Raw genomic sequence first — 20,885 nt, 5'->3', positions numbered from 1 at the left:
GATCCAATGCCTACCACCTCAAATTACCATACAACTTTCCAATGGCCAAAAAAACCTGTTCTCAGCTCAGCAAATTTAAAAGGGCCTTTAGAGAAAGCACAAGTCACCAGCACTAACCAGGCTCTTTGAAGACAGTCAGCATACTTGGCTCAGTAGAACATCAGGTCACGTTTTTCTAATCCCTAAGTCTTCGATTTGGAGCAAAAACCTTTGCAAGGTTACGAGAAGGTGAAAGCAGTCTCAAATGAATCAGAGCTGGGAACCTTGCTTTTAGCTCCTATCCGAAAAGGGGAAAACGAGGAAGAGACAGTGTGGCCAGGCAGGAAATGGAGACCAAAGGAGTGTGAAGTACGGGCACCAGGTTAACAGTCAAGGTTCAAGATGGTACCTTATCTCCGTGCCCACGTGTCTTCCTCTCTCTCCCCCTCCCATGAAGCACAGGTCATCATGTCCATTTGACCACAAAGTTACTTAGAATGGAGGGGCAGAGCACCAAGTATACCTCCTTCAGGAAGCCGAGTCATTCCAAGTTTTGAAAATACCGAAGAATTTCTCACTGGATATAAGTTTTATTTTTTTAATTCCCTTAAACTTTTCTGTTGTTTTTCAGGATTGCCTTTTAGCCAATGAAAATAGATCTGATGCAGGAATCAGTAAACCATAAATGTATTACTCACATTGATGAAAATCTTAAAAGTCGTATTTTTAGAAGAGATTTATTTCAGAATCTACAGTGGATTTGGGACTCCCCCCAAACTCCCAGTGACATTTCTCACACTTTCTTCTAACACCTTTAGTCTTGGACACCACCAACGACACAAGGGGTGATGGTATGTACTTGAAGAAGGGGGGAAACATACAAGTCCCTACACAGAATGCAAGACACATGGAGATAAATTATAAAATTTTATTGGTTTGTTAAAAAAAATGAATGAATTCAGCAAGTACATTTATGGTCTATCCACATTGTTAAAACAGCACTTAAAAATAAAATAAAAATGATTATCCATTATTTACAGGAAACATGAAAAAAATGACTTTAAGACCTGGAACATTATGGGGAAAAAAAACAGGGCATGAGAATGATTCACAAGCTGCCTATATGGATTACAGCAAATGGATCTGAACACGACATGAGGATTTGCCGTTCTCTGGAGTCTCTTGCTATTTTTTTCCTTTTTGTCTTTTCAGCTTCACTGAGGTATAATCAACAAAGACAACTGTAAGATATTGAAAGTGTACAGTGTGATGATCTGACATATGTATACACTGTGAATAGAATCTCTTGCTATTTTATATTTGTTTACAGAAGCTCCATTCATAAATAGACTGTCTTAAAATAAAGGTGGTGAAAATCTCTGTTCTTTTCTTTGCCTTTCACACACTTATTTTTCTGTGAAAACTAAGACTCCTGACATAGCCAATGTCAACCCATCTTGGGTGCTCACTAATGACCAGCCCAAGGCTCCAAGCCACACTAGCCTGAATTAAACTCAGGGTGATTTCTCTGTCAAAATCAGATGGCTGGAAGGTCCCTTTGTTCCTGAAGACCAAAACAAGGAAATGGGCTAACTTGAGATGAAAACTGCCTTCTGTAACAACCGTTTTCATGTCACTTTCTGGATTGGGAACTCTGTTAACTTAACTCAGCCTGGCAGCACCCTGCAGAAAATTACATCCTTGCCCTGTCCAGCAGGGTCCTTAACCTTCCCAGGTGCCCTTGAATAAACCTGACATGGTTTGCAGGTGCTGTAGGTGTGTGAACACAACAGAACACACTTAATAGAACGGCTACCTCTGTCCTAGTTTCCTGGGAGTCCAGTCTGCTGAGTGGCAGAACCCCAAGGGGTCCGCCGACCTTGACCACACAGGAATGGCACAGCACACGTGGCTGCATGCAGCAACCCTGTGAAGACCCTGGATTTTATGGAATCTGTCTGTTACCTAGAGTCTGGACAAAAGAAGATAAAATGAGCTTCTATTGTAGTGGGAGGAAATTAGATGAAAACAAAGGGAGGAGTTCTAGACAGAAAACAATAGAGCAGGTGAAAGCGGAAATCATCCACTCTCGGGTGGAGGGAGAGAAGAGTTAGTATCAGTCCCGGTTACTGCTTTGATTCCATTTTGCAATGGGAAAAAAAAAAATTGGTGTGTGCAAAGCAACCAATAAAGCAAATAAAAATAAACTCTCAGTTTGTCATGGAGTCAATTTGGAGTGTTAGAGAGAGAGAAAAGAGCCAAGGTTTTTAAGACAATCAAGAAAAAAATAAAGAGGAGAGGAAAAGCAGGAGCGCCTCCATCATGCTGGCCCTCACTCCTGGCAGTGACCTGAATTCCTGCCTGTACTCCTTGAGCTGTTTACTCCTACAGCTGCTGAATCCTGATGGCCTCTGCTCTGTCTGAGGGGGAGCTGCAAGCCTCAACCACTCTGGGTGTGATTCAGGATTACCTGAAGGACTTGGAGCTAAAAGCAAAGCTCTGGGTTCTGCATTGCGGGCTTGGAGCTGGGATTGTTCACGTCTCATCTCTGCTCCTTACTCTTGGAAAGAAGACTCCGTGGGTCAAAATGAAACCAGTCCCTGCTGGAGACCAGGAGGGAAAATCCTTGAATCCGACTGTCTCTAAAGTACGTGGGGATTCACTTCGCCTGTTGAGAGATGGACCTCCTTTGGCCTCAGACTGATGTATCACATGATGACAGTGGGAGTTTCTTCATCTTTCTCAGTTGCCTCGGAGGGTCTCAGTGGGACCCGATTCAAGATACAGGACCTGAACCACGCCTCTTGAAGATGACACACCTGTTTTTCTTTTACCAATGGCCCTATCGGTATGTTAAGGACATCCATGAAATGGGGCCATGTGCTTTCCCATCTGAACATGGCTGCCCCTGAGAGGGCCAAGCGACATGAACACCGGTGAAAAGAAAGTCGTGTCAGACAAAACAGGAAGTAGGACTCACTAGGTGCTTCTGGCCACGTGGAAGTGGGGCCCACTGCGGGACTGGGGGAAAGCATTGCTACAAGAGAGTTCCAGGCAGGGTGAGAGAGCCAAGGTCCCAGCTAGCGAAGCTATAAGACAGCCCCAAATTAAGTGACATGCTGCAGATCCCTGGGTTGCTAAACTCAAGGGTACTAAAGCGCTCGACGGCGGTGCCAGGAAGTGTGTTAGCAAAGGCAAGATAGTGGGATACGTTAAGAGAACAATGATCTTGCTTTAAGACCAAAGTAACAAACTGGCAGCCCACAGACATGTTTTGTTGGCCTACATAATGTTTTAAAAATAACTGAGCCAACTTTTTAAAAATAGGGACATTTCAGATAAAATGTCCAGGTTTCAAGTTTCTCTTAAAGAGTCAGAAGGTTTGGAAATTTGGGCCTATCCTTGGGAGGCACGAGTTGGCTGGGTCTAGGTGACAGCTGCCCCACTGGAGCGGAGGGTGTTCACTTATCTGGCTCACGTTGTTCATTTAGGGTACCTGCCTCGAACTGAAATGCCACAGCCTTGTTGGAGGGTGACAGACTTGATTTCAGCAAAACTGCCGCCTTTCCTTCTGTAATGCTGAAAATATGCACAATACGTGCCTTTAGGAAGCTCGAAAAAGACTCCTTATAGGGGACATCAAAAGCAAAGGATGACAGAGGTGGTCTGGAGTATAGAAATGAGAAGCTGGGTTGCTGATTGAGGTCTTCAGGGATTAAAAAAAAATGAAAAGAACACAAGACCATATGAAACCATTTTCCAATAGCCTGATGGTTTCATCGTTCCCTAGGAGATGTCAACTGCTTGTTGATAGATTCAATTGCCTTATCTGTCCACTTTTCTCCATTTTAAAACAAAAATCTACCCTGCAATTCTTTTAGCTGCTGAGGGCAAATATTCTTTTTTTTTTTAGGGTCTGGGATACTTCTAAAATAGTCCTTAAACTGTTCACTGCCTTTTTATAGCTCCACGGAATAACATAAAAGCTTTAAAAAAAATTGTACCAAATGGCCGATATTTAAGAACGCTTGCTGTCCTGACAGCCTCTGCTTGGCTCTCAGTTTGAATTTCATTTTTCTTTCAGGGGGCAGGATTTCTACAATTAGCTGGCCTTTTTGTAAATCAACACTTTGGGGAAAGATCAAAATCTAAGTAGTGACAGGAACAGCCATTCAACAGTGAGCAAGAAAATGGGAATTCAGAGAATATTGAGACCTCCCCATACGCAGGGTCAGCTGCCCTCACACTCAAATATCTTTTTGGAAAGACAACTTCTGAGAACAGCAGCCTGTTTATGCTTTGGAGAAACCGCCCTTCTTTCAGGAGTGGGTATAGAATAGCCAAGTCAAATGCTGTAATCCATAGGACTCCGTGAAATGTCTGCATCAAGCAATAACATACTTAGTGGCTAATGTAAAAGACAGAGTATAAAATATTCATCACGCATAACCTTTTTATATCAAGCGGTGCCTAAATGGATCCTGGTTTATTGAGATTAATGCCTTGGTTACACAGGATTCAAAACAATGTTTCCAAATATGTTGGACTAGTTAAAAAAACTATAAAACCTTAAAGCTGAACTGCAAAACCTTAGTAACCATCTCCCCTCCAGAAAAGGCTTTTTGAAAACGTCAGTAAGTTTCCAGTTCAGCTGTGGCATCTATATGCAGACGCTCACAGTCAGAGCCAATTGTGTTTTCAAACAAAATGCTCCAGGCCTGGCTCTGAAGTTCCCCTAACAAGAAAGGTGTGAAGCGGGGCAGGGGCAGCCAAACCTCACTTCAGGACAGGGATCCTGCCTGCTGCACACTAAGCAAAGCGTACAAAGGCCACCGTGAAGGCCAAGTGCGTGAGACAGTTGTCCACATAAGACTAAGGCAGAGATGCAGGATTCTGTAGCTCTAAGGCTGCCCTTGCAGCATTGAAGCTGGACATTATAAAGCACATATTCATTAGCGACCTGCCACCTCTGTGCTGCTGGGGTCAGGAAGAACCGTCCAGCCCAGGAAAACCCAGCAGAGTGTAGTACGTTGTAGGGGGACTAGGCTTCTTAGAATATAGTCTCCTGCTCACAGCAGGCCAGCCATTCTGCTCACAGGCCTTTTCAGAGTAGAAAAGCTGCACTTCTGTCATGGGAACAGCATGAGATGCTGCGGCCTTCTTACTCGGCAAACTTCTAAAAAGCAGGTGGATCACAGAGGTCAAATAAAAGGACATATGCACCATATGCATATATTTCACTCTTTTTCTGGAACTGACTATGACTAACTGAAATCCACAGCCCCTGACCAAATAGCTTTTTCTTTTCTTTTTTTTTTTTTTTGCCTGGTGAAAACTTTAAGGAAATCGTTACTGTTGACTGCGTGGCTCTGGACCTTCATGACCAGTGAAGGAAAGAACCTCTCAGGGATACCCCCGAGTCCCCACAGCGATGGTGGATATGCCCTTAACTCTTTTAGTCACTGCATTCTAGGTGGGAAAGTGAAACTTTTTGAATTCAGTACTGATTAAACAACAGCAGAAAACAATGCTAAAATTCATGTTAAATGGAGATTAGACTGTTTAGTGTGTACTTACACCTGTCCCTAAATTTAGATTTTTTTAAACTTTACAGTTCACCTTTAATAAACAGAAACATTGAAAATCAATACATTTCCAGTATGGTCAAACAGCACACCTTTCCAAAGAGAAGCACAATCCAATGGCATTTCATTTCCATTTTGTATTTGAACGATTGTGAGAACAAAAGAGAAGCATTAATTTAAGATGTTATCTTGACTTTCTTAGCTGCCTGTGAGCTGTCTCTGCATTGGTGTCCCCCATTCACAGCTCACAGCACCTGCAGGCTTCGTGCAGTATCTCCTGCAAACACCACCCACATCTACCAGAAAACCCCAGATCAGTGGCACTTCCCGGGAGAAGCCAATGCCAGCCCCAAGAGTCCAGCTTACAAGGCAGCATCAACCAACAAGCACCACAGCCCCCTTCTCTGTCTTTTCCTTTATTTCAGCTACCCATCCAGTGGGATCTTATGAAACAAAACAAAACCTAAAAGAAACACAAAATAAAACATAAGTCATGCTCAAAAGAAAAATCAATGGAAATTAACAAGCAAGTACAGTCACTATTAAAAGAACATAATAAATAAAAATCAAAATTAAGACACAACATGGAATATGCTTGAAAACATAAATACAATATAATTACAAAACAGAAATCAGGAGAAAATGGCAGTCTCGTTACCGAGCAACTTAGTTTTAAACTTAAGACTGATTTTACGTGGCACATGAAACACAGGAGAGAAATGCAAAGGATTTCTGCACGCGTTCCCGCCCACAACTGTATCAGATGTTAACGTCTTAATTTAAGGAGGAGAAATCTCTGCACAACATAAGATGACTCCTGAATAATTTTTATATATAGGGAAAAAAATAAAATTCAACAACAAATATCTACCCAAATTCTCATTTTCTTTTCCCGCCTATAAAACCAAGTTATTTCTAAAATAACTGATTAATTACTCAGCCATATCAGAGAACTGGCTGGCTTTAACCAGTACAATATTGAGCCCACATGAAGATTTAGATTCTTTTTCAGAAATCCTACTATTAAATAATTAACCGCCTATATTTAAGTACCATACCATACCTATGGCACATATATATAATCTATTACATAGCATATGGTATACAGCATGAAGTATATTGTATGTATATACGTTACTTACACAATATAAGACATATAGTGTCTAGTACATATAATATATAAAACATATATAATACTTAACATCAATTCATTCTACAAACATTTACTGAGAACTGACCAAATAGTAGACACTGTAATGCATGGTGCAAAAATAAAGAAAATGGATTCCTTGACTTCAAATACTTCATTGGCCACAGATGGAGAAAGATGAGGGAATAACTTACACAACAGGTAAAAGCTAATCTACTTTCTGTGGGGCTGTCTTCTAAGCTCTTTGCCAAATCAGCCCTTTTAATGTCACTATAACCCTAGGAGATAGGTTCTATTATTGCACTCTCTTTACTGGTGAGAAAACTGAGGCCCAGAGAGTGAAGCAGCTTGCTCAAGGTTAGACAGCTAGTGTGTGATGGAGCTCAGGTTCTGACCCAGGCGCTCGGCTGCTATAGCTACCCTGCCATGACCTTATGTGGAGGGACAAACTCTCTGTGAGCTTGCCTATGAAAACCCAGCAGGAACAGGGAAGGGTCTATCACATAGAATTCTGTGGGTAATGTGCATGAATCTTCATCAGATTCCTAAGTGACAAAATAGATGACATCATAGTAGAGACCCCCAAGATATTTCCAAGACGTTTTAAAGTTCAGCTTTGGAAGACGCTTCTAAACCCTACCCTCCAGACTCTCGATCTTCCTCAACCTGGTGTTTGGTCTGCCAAGTGCTGGTGTCATCTGCCTCCAGAGCTGTCATTACCATCACTAATCTGTATCATCATTTACTACAACACTAAAAGAGTCCACGGAGCTTAATTTCCATCGCATTTCTCTCTCCCGCCCCTCCAAGTCTCAGGAAAATAACTGGGGACAGAGGCCAAACATCGTTTATGGATTTAATCTCCCACAAAGCACTGAGAATTTAAGAAGTACACAGTGGGCACACAGCTCGAGCATACCAAATGAACTAACCAAACACCTGAGCTATCCTTTCAGGTTTTAAGAGGGTGGATCTCAAATTCCTTCCCACTGAAACAAGTGGATTAATTTGAGGATGCCAAGTTTGCCAAAACAGGAAACACTTGGTGATACAAATAGAAGACATCACCCCCAAACGAAATGATTTGTTGATTCAATATACCAGTTTCTCTGCACATGCAATTCTGAAGGGTTTATTTGATGAAGATAACAGAACAGATTAAACTGCTAATGAAAATCTTATTTCCGCTGGGGTTATGGTACAGGAACTTGAAAAGTGTACTGATGTCAGAGTGTTTAATCGGAGCCAGGCCGCTCTTCCTTTACTTCTATTTGCCACTTTCTTCTGTCATGAACTTCCCCAACCTCCACTACAGGCTCTTTAATTATTCCAGTTGGGAGACACAATTTGCTTGGCTAAATGCAAGCTCTCTCGGACTGCCATCCACTCAGGCTGCAACAGCATCTTCCCCATCTAGGCTGATGTCGTGTCGCTCTTTAACCTTCTTCTGCTTTGCCTTTGTACCCTTCTCAGAGACACACATCTCAGCTCCACACACCCATGCAAGAAAAGCAAGTGAAGCCACCCTAAAAACACACTCGATGACTTTCTTGAGGAAAAGCCAACTTGTTACAATGATAAGCAACACGCAGTGTCTCTGTTCAAAGCATCACTTATACCACCCCTCACCTCAAGGAAGGCACGTCAACCTCCTCTCCATACCCTTGATTTTCACATACTGTTGATACACTTAAGATATGCCACCATCTCATGAAAAATTAGTTTGATTTAAAGACTTGACTATTTATAAGGAAATGCATCCAATGCTTCATGTTTCCAAGGGGTTGACAGTAAAATTCAATTAGGGCCCCAATTTACCTACCGGGATCTTATGACTTATGCCCTCTCATGTTATAAGAAACTCACAAAAGGGGCCACAAAATGATATAAAACAATAGATAATTATTTTCTCCTAGTGAGGGGGAAAGTTTTTAGACCACAACAAATGGCTGAACATCTTGTGGGTTTAGCAGCCAAATGAGCTGTCTAGCTTCTGAGCCTGAAATATAGATATTTTGACAATGTGACATTATGAAGCGTTTGCAGAATTCCGATGGTGTACGGTAGTTATCGTGACAACAGCTCCTTTATCAAAAACAACTCTAGAGAAACTCTGCCACCACTGCTTACACTTAGTTGAGCTAAATAAGAACAAGGATAAAGCAGGTGCTGAATGAGAAATGTGATGTAAAGTTGAAAGCAGAGAAGAAAAACCCGGATGTGTCTCTGCTATTTGCTGATTCCGGATCTGCTCATTGACCTCTCCAAAGGGAAGGACTGGGGTGGGGGCTGAAGGTCAGTGAAGCACTGTGCTTTCTTTGCCATTGGCTTCCGGCTCATTTAGATTTCTTTACATTCAAACGTGCACACATTTTCCTCCTATTACTCAGAAGCAATCAGCCATAAAATGGCAAGGATCTGCAGTACATTTAAATTAACAGCAATTTATCTGGAGCAAAAAGGAAAACTGCTGAGTCGAAAGGATGCAAAGGGAGCGGAAGAAAGATGCAGCTGCAATCTAAAAAAGCAAATCTTATCACATTTGTCTTTGGAGAAGTAGAAAACGGCCAGCTTGGTGTCTGCAAGGCACGGTGCCACTTTGGAGACAGGATGGCGGCTAGGGTGCCAGGATAGCAGCTCACCTTCATTGGAAAGCAAAACAAAGCAAATGTCCCCAGAGCCTTCTGGAAAATGTTTACCAGGTAAAAATCAGAGAATATACTCCTGTGTTCTCATAGTATTAGGTACCTAGGAAATGGTGGGGGCAAAAGGTTTCCTTCACAATGTTAGACTTGAGCCAGGTGCAATTCCGTTTTATTTCAGCACCTGGGCTTAAACCCCGATTGTCCTAACTTGACATCTGTGGAACATTTAATATCTGTTGGTTGTTGCATCAACTAGCCCTTGCTGTCATGCTTTTTCAATTTTATTTTATAGGTGACTCAGCCCGAATGGCTGTTGTGATATGTCCAAGGTCACCCAGGAACACAGTGAGAGCTGATATCTAAACCTCTGGATGGTCAGTCCATCTTTTAAAATGGTATCACCAACACCTGTGGCGGAAATTTCCCAATAGGTAAGTTTAGGTCCTGGTACTTTCTTCTCTGCACTCATTCCAAAAGTTGCTTGACCATTCTTCAAACACCCCTTTTGCTTCCTAAGGATGTTCCTTTTGTCTACACACCATCACGTCTCCTAAGATCTCCTTCCACCAAGCAAGCCTTCACCATTCTTGAGGATCCATTGTAAAAGCCGTCTCCTATGAGAATTTAGTTCACCCCTTCTTAACTTCTCTGGCATTCTCTTCCATTCATTCACATGTTCTTCTTTTGTACTTTTGCTAAACTCATATTTTTCTGTTTACTTTCCTGCATCCCAGACTTTAAGCACAGGAGGGCAGAGAGAGCACGTCTCCACATCTTCTATGCCCTATGCTGCCTCGCATGCTACCAAGGACAGAATGCATTTTAAGTTTTAGTATAGTAATATCTAAACTCTGAGTTTTATTGGAGAACTTTGATGGACTTGGTAACAGAACCAAAATGGAAGAGAGGAGAGGAGACAATACAATGTAGGGTCCACTGCTTCTCATTGGTAACTGGGTTAATCAAATCACTTCAAACTTCCTGTACAAAATCACACATTTGGTCAGAAGTGTACTGAAGCTTGCAGGGTTAGACACAAGAACACCCAGTGAGTTCCTCCTGAAGCACTTTAAGCTCCTGGGGAAAAAGGGCTAGACTTAGTTCATTCTAATTCTCATGATAATCAAAATTAAGGGGTGTGGGAATGGAAAAAAGGAAGCTGTTGTCCACTTGTTAGCTGGAGGCAAAAAACTAAAGCAAATGGCTGAGGGTAGTCAGCATAGCTCTTAAAGCTCTGGTTTGACTTTGCAAAATGAAGTTTAGTTATGAGCTGAAAATTAAAGCAGGAAACACAAAGTTCTTGGCAAAGCTCGAATATGTAAGGAAAGCAAAAGCCACTGCACAATTACAATTCAATGATTCTAAGGAGGATGTGATCTGATCAGCAGGGCCTTATGAAAAGTGGCCTGGTGAAAAGTGTCCAAGGCCACAAGCACTACCATGTCAGGGACTTCACATAGGATGGGGAGTTTATCCAAAGACCCAGGCCATTGCCGTTATCTGGGGAATCACCTAAAAGTGCTGTAGGCAGAATAGGAAAAAAAAAGATAGAGCTTGTGGTTTCAGGGGCATTAAAATACTCAGAAGGCTTTCACTACAACCACAGTGAGAAACCTGAATCAATCTATTGTTCTCCTGTAGGGTGTGTCTTGCTTTCTGGCTTATGACACTAAACATATATTGCAAAATCTATAGGGTAGCTCTTTGTAAGGTGAAATGACATCTTCTTAAAGACACTGCTTCATGATTCTCAGACCAGACACTCACCAATGACTCAAACATTCAGTGCATAAGCATGGCATTATTAATTTCATTATAGAAGACCATGTACTTGCTGCTGTCACAAATATAAATTTGTGTCTAGATTTGTTTTTGCCAAAATACTCCAGACAGTGATTCTTCTTAGTACCTGAAGCCAGAGTACTACAGTCTAGTGTCCAAACAGGAAACAAATGACATAAAACCTATTGCTCAATTAACCTATAACTACAGAAACCAGCAAGAACCTCAAACACACACAAAGGAAGTTGCTCAGCTCTCTGCTCAGTTGTGGGTGAAACCACTGCCCACAGACCAAAATGGATCTGGAAATAAATTTCTAGAAAAGTAAATAATGCATAACAGAAGCAAGAGAAAAGAAGTGGACATGGGTCAGCCAGAGCCTGTCTGATGGTGATGATGGTGGTGGTGGTGATGATGATGATGGTGGTGGTAATGATGATGGAGGTGGTGATAATGATGGTGGTGATGAGGGAGGTGGTGATAATGATGGTGGTAATGATGATGGAGGTGGTGGTGGTGGTGATGATGGTAGTGATGATGATAATGGAGGTGGTGATGATGGTGGTGATGGTGGTGATGATGATGATGGTGATGACGATGGAGGTGGTGATAGTGATGGTGGTAATGATGATGGAGGTGGTGACAAAGATGGTGGTAATGGTGATGGAGGTGGTGATAATGATGGTGGTAATGATGATGGAGGTGGTGATAATGACAGTGGTAATGATGATGGAGGTGGTGATAAAGATGGTGGTAATGATGATGGAGGTGGCGGTGGTGATGGTGGTGATGGTGGTGGAGATGACGGTGGTAATGATGATGGAGGTGGTGATAAAGACGGTGGTAATGATGATGGAGGTGGTGACAAAGATGGTGGTAATGGTGATGGAGGTGGTGGTGGTGATGGTGGTGATGGTGGTGGTGATGATGGTGGTAATGATGATGGAGGTGGTGATAAAGATGGTGGTAATGATGATGGAGGTGGTGGTGGTGATGGTGGTGATGGTGGTGATGATGGTGGTAATGATGATGGAGGTGGTGATAAAGATGGTGGTAATGATGATGGAGGTGGTGGTGGTGATGGTGGTGATGGTGGTGATGATGGTGGTAATGATGATGGAGGTGGTGATAAAGATGGTGGTAATGATGATGGAGGTGGTGGTGGTGTGGTAGTGATGGTGGTGGTGATGATGGTGGTGATGATGACAATGTAGGTGGTGATGGTGGTGGTGATGATGATGACAGTGGTAATGATGATGAGGGTGGTGATGCAGATAGTGACAATAATGAAGATGAAAGTAGGAGATGGAAGAAGGAAGAGCAGGAGGAGGAAGAGGAGGACTTAAAGGAAAAGCATTGCTATTGATACACTTGGGAGCATGTAAAGAGGGTAACCCCAGTTATTGGAAAGTGAACATGGAGATAATAAGGTCTCAGAGCAGTACCACAAATCCATGTCCAAGTTTAAGCTGATCCTTCAAAGAAGAGAGTAGGTAAAAATAAAATTTGTCCTGGAGCTCCGCTTTTTCATTAGGCACTCCAAGCCACACTTCAGAAACAGAGTTTGAAGATTATTAATACTTAGGATGCTTGCTAAGGAAGCAACTATTGGGGTGTCTTTGGAGTGCCCAGTGTCTCTGCTTATTATTGCAAAGCTGAAAAGTCAGACCCACTAACGGTTCCAGTAAAGCAGAGGAAGGTCTAACAAATTACCTTCACCTGAATAGAGGTACCTCATAAATCTCATCTCCATTTAAATTAGCAAAGTGCACAAGATAATGAAACCTCAGCTAAGCACCAAGTATTCCAGGAGGCAAAACAAAGAGAAGTGGAGTTGATAATCCCCATGAACTGACAACAATAAACATGAATTATCCAAATTTGCCTGAGAACGGGCTCGGAAACAAAGGCCTTTGTGCTGTCTGGCAGTGGACATCTTGGGAGGTGGAGTGCCGTCCGATGATCTGGTGCAGACAAGGTGAAACTGCCAGAGGCCACGTCCTGAGGACTTACCTGTGGCTCTTCAAGGAGTCTAGTTTGTGCGGCCGCTCCCCCACGCTGCAACGGTTCCCTCTCTCATGTGTTGCTGCTGCATCACTCCCTCCTCACTGCCCAGCCCCGCAGGCAATGACATTACCTCCAGCTGCCCTGGTTCCTGCCCCCAGACCACAGCTCTGCCTCCATGGCTGCTGCAGGCACACACAGCATGCTGCCTGGCTTCAGAGATCCTTCTCTGCCCTCCGCCTTTTATCCAGAGAAGTGGATGTGCCCAAATTCAGAAACAGGAGATGATCACGGGGCGGGAAGGAGGTCCTCCACCCAAACGTGCCCTTTTTCTCTGGTACCTTTTCTCCAGGACACCATTAGCAGAAGGACTTCCATCATCTCAGATGTTATCTCACTAGAATGAGAAATAAAACGTGCCTCTGCTCCACAGCATCTGAGATGTGACGGGGAATTTTGGGTCTGGAAGGTGGTTCACCTGCCCTTGGTGAGCCTATGTGGGACATTACCTGACACTTCTCTTGTAGGTAAAAGTTAAAAGTCCCAGATCAGACCCTTCAGAAGTGAATCCAACTCAAATTCCAGTGGTCATCTCTTACCCTAGCAAGGTTTATAAGGTAATATCCCAGAACTGCTCATCAGTCTAAAAGAGTACCAGCCCATTCCCGCCACCAAAAACAGGATCTATGCTCCAAAAGTGTTTCTCCATCAGGTAGAACCCACAGGATTCTGGTGCCACAGCCAATGGTCTGCACGCTCCTTATGAATAGTAGGTGACCCATTTCAAAAAGCCTCAATAAAATGAAGGTCACACTCTATTCTCGATAGGAAACTTGAAAAGTGCAAAGTCAATCCCAGAGTCACAGCCTTATATGCATTCAGACTTAGGCAGCCAGCAGAACCCCTGACATGACTTAATTAACCCCGAAGTTCTGGAAGTCTCCACTGTTGTGACATTTTTATTTGGTCAAAGAGTTCATTTTGGAAAAAGTCCCTCCCACCTCACTACCCTGACTAACCCTGCAGCAATGCCTTACGGCAGCTGGACATATGCCAACCTCAGAGTTGGCATGGCAACACCCCTATCTGAGAGATGGAGAGATCCTCTCGATGCCTTGATTCTTTCATGTGGTAACACAGAAAGTCCCTTCATATTTCTTTGGTTCAGGTACAACTCACACATGGAGAAAACTCTGAATTTTCAAGAGTGCATTTTTACACACACCAGATTTCAGTTTATTTTCCTTTTTAAATAAAGTATGCATGGCATACATGGCATACCAAATATAATAGCTTGGTTAAGAATTATAGCAACCATGCCAAGAAGCAACTAGAACCAAGACACTGGAAAAACAATGTATTCTTGGTTTTTTTTCTTTTAATGAAAATTTAGTATAGCCAAACATCTGACATTATTTTAAGGAATGTTTTCCATACCTTAAGGAAGTTCTTTGCTGAGTCAAAGTGACTAAAAGGGAAAGGCTATTTACCTTGTAACTCTACACATATTCTTAGTTCAAAACAGAAATCACCGTCTACGTAAGCACAAGAGACATTCAAAGAAAGACATGTGAGGGACAAACACATCGCCTTATGTGAAAGCTGTAACAATTTTAAAATGTCACATAGACGAAAGGACAGAGTATAATTACATGGGCATAGCAGGAATGATTGGAGTATAAGTTTTTTCTTTCATTCTTCATAATTATGGCCCTTTACCATCCATCGTTTAACTATTCAAGACCCTAGAACTTTACTCACAAGCTACCACTGGAATTAGAATATTAATTGCCTCAACTGCCCATTCTAGAACAGAGATGAAATAAATCTAATATATTGTGATGACTAGAGTTGATATGAGTACCTAATACTCTCCATGCCATTTACAGTTTCCTCAGCTCAAGACAGTTGCTAGAATTATGACATTTAGACAAAGTGCCAAGCCTTAGAAATTCCAAACTGTCCCACTGATTAACAAAACACAGTTGGAATAATCTCTCTCCTGACCTTGGTCCACTTTCATTGAGCCCATTTAGGACTTTGTAGTAAATGCTCACTATGACTTTGAACCAATTAATGACTATATCCTTAAAGCTCTCAAGATTGGAAGATACCTTCACAAATGCTTGCCTGGTTCCAGGCTGTGTAACCAAGTGTCTTTCACTTTCATCTCCCAATTTCCCATCTTCCTGATTCATTTTTCTGGGCTGTCAAAATGACTTTTTGGGGATATATATTCTCTCTCTCTTTTTCTCTCTCCTTCTCTCATGTCTTACTGTCTCTGCATCTCTGGGTCCTTCTCTCATTTTCTCCTGTGGACTGGGAAGAACTGCGGCATATGTTGACATCGCTATATTTGTTTCTCGAGTGGAACTTATGTTCTAAATTTCAATATGATGTGGTTTCCTCTTTAAAAATCCTAATATAGATTCTACTTTATTGGAAGTTATCTTGCCATTGTGCTGCTGTGGTTGTTTTGTTTTGTTTTACTCTGATAAAACACTGGGGGCAAAGAACATTAAAGCTAAGTACCAATCAGAAATGAAGATACACCATTTCTGAAAATATTACTAAATAATGTAAGCAAGATAAATATGGCAATTTATAAAAATCTGGTTTCCCTACACCTTTTCAAGTATATATGAGTCACATTTAACACACTTCTTTTGGGAAGGGGGCTATCATTTGCTTACTGTGAAATGAAAAGGAAGGTTAGCACTTCCATTTTATGGATGAAAACAAAGGCAGAAGGGGGCTAAGTGATCATATGTCGTTTAAGTATATGATTTTTAATGGATTACAGTTGATTTACAATATTGTATTAGTTTCAGGTGTACAGCAAAGTGATTCAGTTATACATATGTGTGTGTATACATATATATATATTCTTTTTAAATTCTTTTCCATTATAGGTTATTATAAGGTATTAAATATGGTTCCCCGTGCTATACAGTAAATCCTTACTGTAAGTATATGTTTCATTCACTAGTCACACAGTAATAAGCCACCTTCCATTGTGATAACAGGATACCAAAATGTTTTTTTAAATTATCTTGTGTAATTCAGCCTAGCACTTTAGGACAAAAAATTCTCCAGCTTCCTATCCAAAGTAAGGACCTCTGTCATCCACCAAGAAACAAATGCCTCAGGAACCAAGGGGACTTTAAAGTAGATGAACCCTTGCTCCACCCACCACTGGGGTGTTGCTGGGATGCCCTTGTGCTACTCACTAGAATAATCCTGCCTCAGTGCTTTCCAGATTTCCAGTCACAGTCACGAGCAGGACACTCTAACCCTGCATACAGTCAATTCAACAGCCACTGCAAACAACTGCTTTCAACTGCATTTTCAGGCACAGGTCCAGATAAATTCTTTGTTATGAGCTATAAAGTAAAAACTCCCATAAGAGAACTTTGCCCAAAACTTCCATCTTCACACTCCTGCAAAAGGGTGGTCCTCACAGTTAGAAGCCCTGGGATTGCTGGAGGAGGGCTGTGCCGAACCATAGCTACCAGAGCCAATGGGCTGGCCAAGGGTCCTCTCCCACCACTCTCAGGAGGTAAGATGCTTTTTGATGCCAAAATGGTGGCCACTGGTTGGTGATATCACTGAGTCTGAAGACTGGCCAGTGCCAGGGATTCAGGGATTTCACACCCATGGTGGAAGACATCTGAGAACCATTCCATGGCTTCAGTTCACTTCCAGAACCACAAAACAAATTTGCAAAAGGATTTTGCCTTCATCCACAGTCCTAGGAGTCTACAGTTCCACAACTGAGGAATACACATAGATAAAAAATATGAAACCTCACCTTGATAGATTTTCAGCTTGCCCTTGTCCTAGACACCTGCACCAGCTGCTCCAAGGCCAGGAGACAGCCTCCAGACACACGTCCTCTAGATCCAGGTTTGCCTCTGAGACGTCGCTCGTTTCCTCCCATCTAACACCTTCCAGCAGTAGCTAAATGAACCAAACCCTAACTAAATTTAACTGGCTAATTGCACCTAAATTACAGTCACAAAGTCCCTTCAGAAGATTCGGTCAATTTCTTGAGGGAGAAAGTAAATGTTTTACTATATAATTATAAACTTAATTAACATAAAATAAATTAATTAGGGACGTGTGCTCGTAATGAACACCACAGTTTAGCTGTTTATTTTTTTGTTTTGTTTTTTCTTTTTTTTTTAAACATCTTTATTGGAGTATAATTGCTTTACAATGTTGTGTTAGTTTCTGCTGTATAACAAAGCGAATTAGCTATACGAATACATATATTCCCGTATTTCCTCCCTCTTGCATCTCCCTCCCACCCTCCCTATCCCACCCCTCTAGGTGGTCACAAAGCACTGAGGTTTAGCTGCTTAGTGCTGTATTTTCCAGGGGAAGCTAAACCTGGAGAAGAGGGCTAACTTGTGCTTTAACTAATTCCATCTCACCTCTCCCACCCTCAACTGAACTGTTTAGATTTCTGGTTTATACTCAGTAGCGCAGCATCTAAAATCCTACAGATTTCACATGGAGAGAGTTTCTGTGCTAATCTCTAGGAAAAAGAAGAATTCCCATCCTAAACCATCATAGCTCCAATAATTCCTAGCTGGCAGTTTGCTGAAATAACAGATGATTATACAAAGCAAGAGTTCTCTGTCCCAAAGTACAATGACAAAAACTCACCTAGAGCCAAAATAACCATCTGCCACAGATTGTTCCACATGGTTTGTTTGCTTGTTTGTTTTTTAATTCCGAGAAAGAATTCAAAAATCGTTTTGGCAAAGAAAGATGATTTCACAAAAATGACCCAGTTTCCAACCTGTATTGCCTGAACTATTGTCCTAAATTTTTTTTTTATCTGACTTAGGAGAGGAAGAGGCTGAGAAGAGGACCCTTGAGGATGATCTTGATGGTGCAGAGTAAGTTTCTGGTAAGTGAAAAAAGTCTTGTTCTAATTTTCAAAAGGGGCCGTAATTTCTAGGAACTCCAGGCTGCATCTCTCATACTTGTTTTCCCCCTTGATTGCAGTGAAGATGGAGAATAGCTGCTATGCAAAATCTGACCCACGGGAAGGTAGGAGAAAGAGTGGCTGAGAGTAAGGGTCTGAAGCTAGAACACACAATGATGGTGCGACCTTGGGAAGGCTGTCTCAGTGTCATCTGTGAAATGGAGCTAATGATAGTATTTAATTTGGGGCTCCTGCAGATTAAATAAGCTAATACATACATAGCAAGTGCTTAAAACAGGGTCTGGCATCTAATACACGTTCAGTAAGTACTAGCTATTTCTGCACTGTAGCTCTTAGCTTTTGTCCCTTCGAAACAGCTAATGTTGTATGTTCAAAAAGAGTTGCGAATGTTTACTAATACAGACCTAATTTGTTGGACATTCTGGTCAATACATGCACCAAACGGAGAAGACAATTCAGGGTTGATATCGTGAATAAAAAGAATCCTCGTGTTTTAGATAAGAAATGATCTATGTTGTCACAGAATCAGAGAACTTAGTGAAGAAAGGGAACTAAGAGACCCTGCAGCCCACGCACCCCAGACAGTCTACCCCTTTCATCTCAAGGACACAGAGCTGGCAAAGGGCAAACTCAGGGCCCTGTGGTGCTGGCTACAGACTCAGAGCTGGAACAAAATGTCAACATGGTGAGAGCCTCTCTCTTTTGGTGGAAGCCAAAGACAGAAATGGAACCAGTTGATTTTTATTTGAAAATAAATGTCCCAGTGGATCTGGTCTGGGAGTTCTGAATGCGTTTCTGCTAAATTACCTATTTACTTTATTTTATTTTTACTGAAACATTAAATTGATTTCCACGTGGAGGGGAAGTGGAACCCAGTCACTGTGTTCAGCTATCACAGAATCACCCATGACTGGTTATACAGGGGTTATCAAATGTTTTCTGGGAAGAGCCAAATAGTAAGTATTTTCAACTCTGTGGGATATATAGTCTCTGTCACAGTTAGTGTGTCATTCTACCACTGTAGCATAAAGGCAGACACACAATATGTGAGGGAATGAGTTGGCTTTGTTCCAATAAAACTTTATTTATAAAAACAGAGGGCAGGTTGCATTTAGCCCATGGGCCACAGTCTGCGATCTTTGATTAATGCAACCACCTGCCTGATAGTGTTTTTACCTTATTTCCTCTACTCTTTGCTACCTTAAGCTTCCTCCTTAAATGAATGTTCATACTGTTTCAATATTCTTACCACGATATGATCGATATGCAGTAGAATCTAATTTATGGCATACTAGAAAGAAAAGCCAGCATGAATTTATGAAAGCTCTAAATTATGAAATATGTTTAAAGAAATGCAGCTTTATTACTTTCGTATACATATAGGAATCGAAATTAAGCCAATAAAGCATTTCCAGCATGTTTTGGCAAGTAGGGGGTAATTCAGCCTTACCCAAAAGTAACGAAGAACTTAAAATGACATAATTCATCAACTGGTTTCATGAGATTTCTTCTAAAAGGCTTTAAAGGTTTGTTCCCTAAGACAGTGGAATTTGATTCCTACCACCCCATCTTATTTCCACTATTAAACTATGAATTGATTTGGTGATTCCTTTGTTCACAGAAGATGCCCAAATACTCCACCAAGCCAATGTCTCACTAAATTCATGATCTGAGTCAGCCAGAGTTTTTGAACTATCAGAAAAACTGCACAAATTGTAATCCTATGACATCATAGACTCATACCGTCCTTTGAAACAGCTTTACTGCTCTTTCTCCGAGTGCTTCTATCTGACCTTTGGCAGATATCGTGGGTTGGCTATGCAAAATCCATCCACAAACCCCTTTTCCCTTGTCTCCCTCTACTTTTTGAGGGAGAAAAGCCAATATAATTGATTTCCCAGTCTCCCTTGAAGCTAAGGGTGGGCATGGGCCACGATCCTGGTCATTGAGGTACAGCTAGAAGTCCAGGGGCGGGGGTCCTCTCTTCTGGAATTAAAAGGCCAAATCTCACTGCCCTCTTCCTTCTTTCTACTTGGGGTGTAGATTTGAAACCTGGAGGCAACACAGCCATCTTGAGACCACAAGGTCATGAACATGAGGAAAAGGTCTACCTGCTAAGGATAGGAGAAAGGAAAGGCAGAAAGAGCCAGGGTCCCTGAAGACACCATTAAGCCACCATACAAGCTTTGGATCCAGGAATTCTGGCTGTGTGAAACAAATAAACTTCTGTCTAAGTGGTTGCTTGTTTTTGCTTGCAATTCTAAATGACACAATTCAAGGAAGCTTTGGGCTTTTTTCGTTATTCTCAGGGGTAGGGAGAGGGAAAGAGGAAAAGGTGGAGGGAAAGAATGACTCTAAACTAAAGAGCCCTACCTACAACCAGAGAGAAGTAATCAGCTTTCAAGTGACACTGTGGCATCTGTGTGACACCTGGAACTCTCCTCAAAGACCCATGTTACAATAATGCGGGGCTGAGTGGGGAGACAGGACAGAAATGCCCTAGGGACAGCCACCCTGGGGCCCCAGACAGCCAGGGAGTGGGGGAGCAAAACCTCCCCCATGCCTCTGAAAGGGTCACAGAAGAGACCCCGAGAGAAGAATGCTGCCCTCAGTTACATGATCAAGGAGACAAAAGAAATGTGGGGCAGGGGAGGGGGGTCCAGGAAACAGAAGATAAGTAATTTTCCCAATCTCCAACAAACAATAAAACACAGCTATATCCAACCTCAACGCATACTGCATTGTACTGTTTCGGTTTGGTTTTCGTTTTCACTGTGCCGTTT

At 42.0% G+C, this 20,885-nt stretch overlaps 1 protein-coding gene across 6 annotated transcripts in view; it reads right to left on the bottom strand.

Annotated features, from left to right (window-relative positions):
• The window catches only part of NTRK2 (neurotrophic receptor tyrosine kinase 2), a 383,866-nt gene that overhangs the window by 223,701 nt on the left and 139,280 nt on the right, over positions 1–20,885 (bottom strand). Inside the window, exon 12 of one of the 6 annotated variants that reach the window (XM_030832833.2) lies at positions 894–6,027. The exons of the other annotated variants lie outside the window; for them this stretch is intronic. Within the exon in view, the coding sequence (XP_030688693.2) occupies positions 5,990–6,027 (38 nt within the window). The 3' untranslated portion in view covers positions 894–5,989. Of the gene's footprint in view, positions 1–893; positions 6,028–20,885 lie in introns of those variants that run through there. 6 annotated transcript variants of the gene reach the window in all.

The sequence above is a fragment of the Globicephala melas genome, chromosome 6 (assembly GCF_963455315.2).
Source record: "Globicephala melas chromosome 6, mGloMel1.2, whole genome shotgun sequence".
Classification (NCBI taxonomy): domain Eukaryota; kingdom Metazoa; phylum Chordata; class Mammalia; order Artiodactyla; family Delphinidae; genus Globicephala; species Globicephala melas.
Note: the sequence above shows the minus strand (reverse complement) of the source record. Positions and strands in the feature narration are given on the sequence as shown.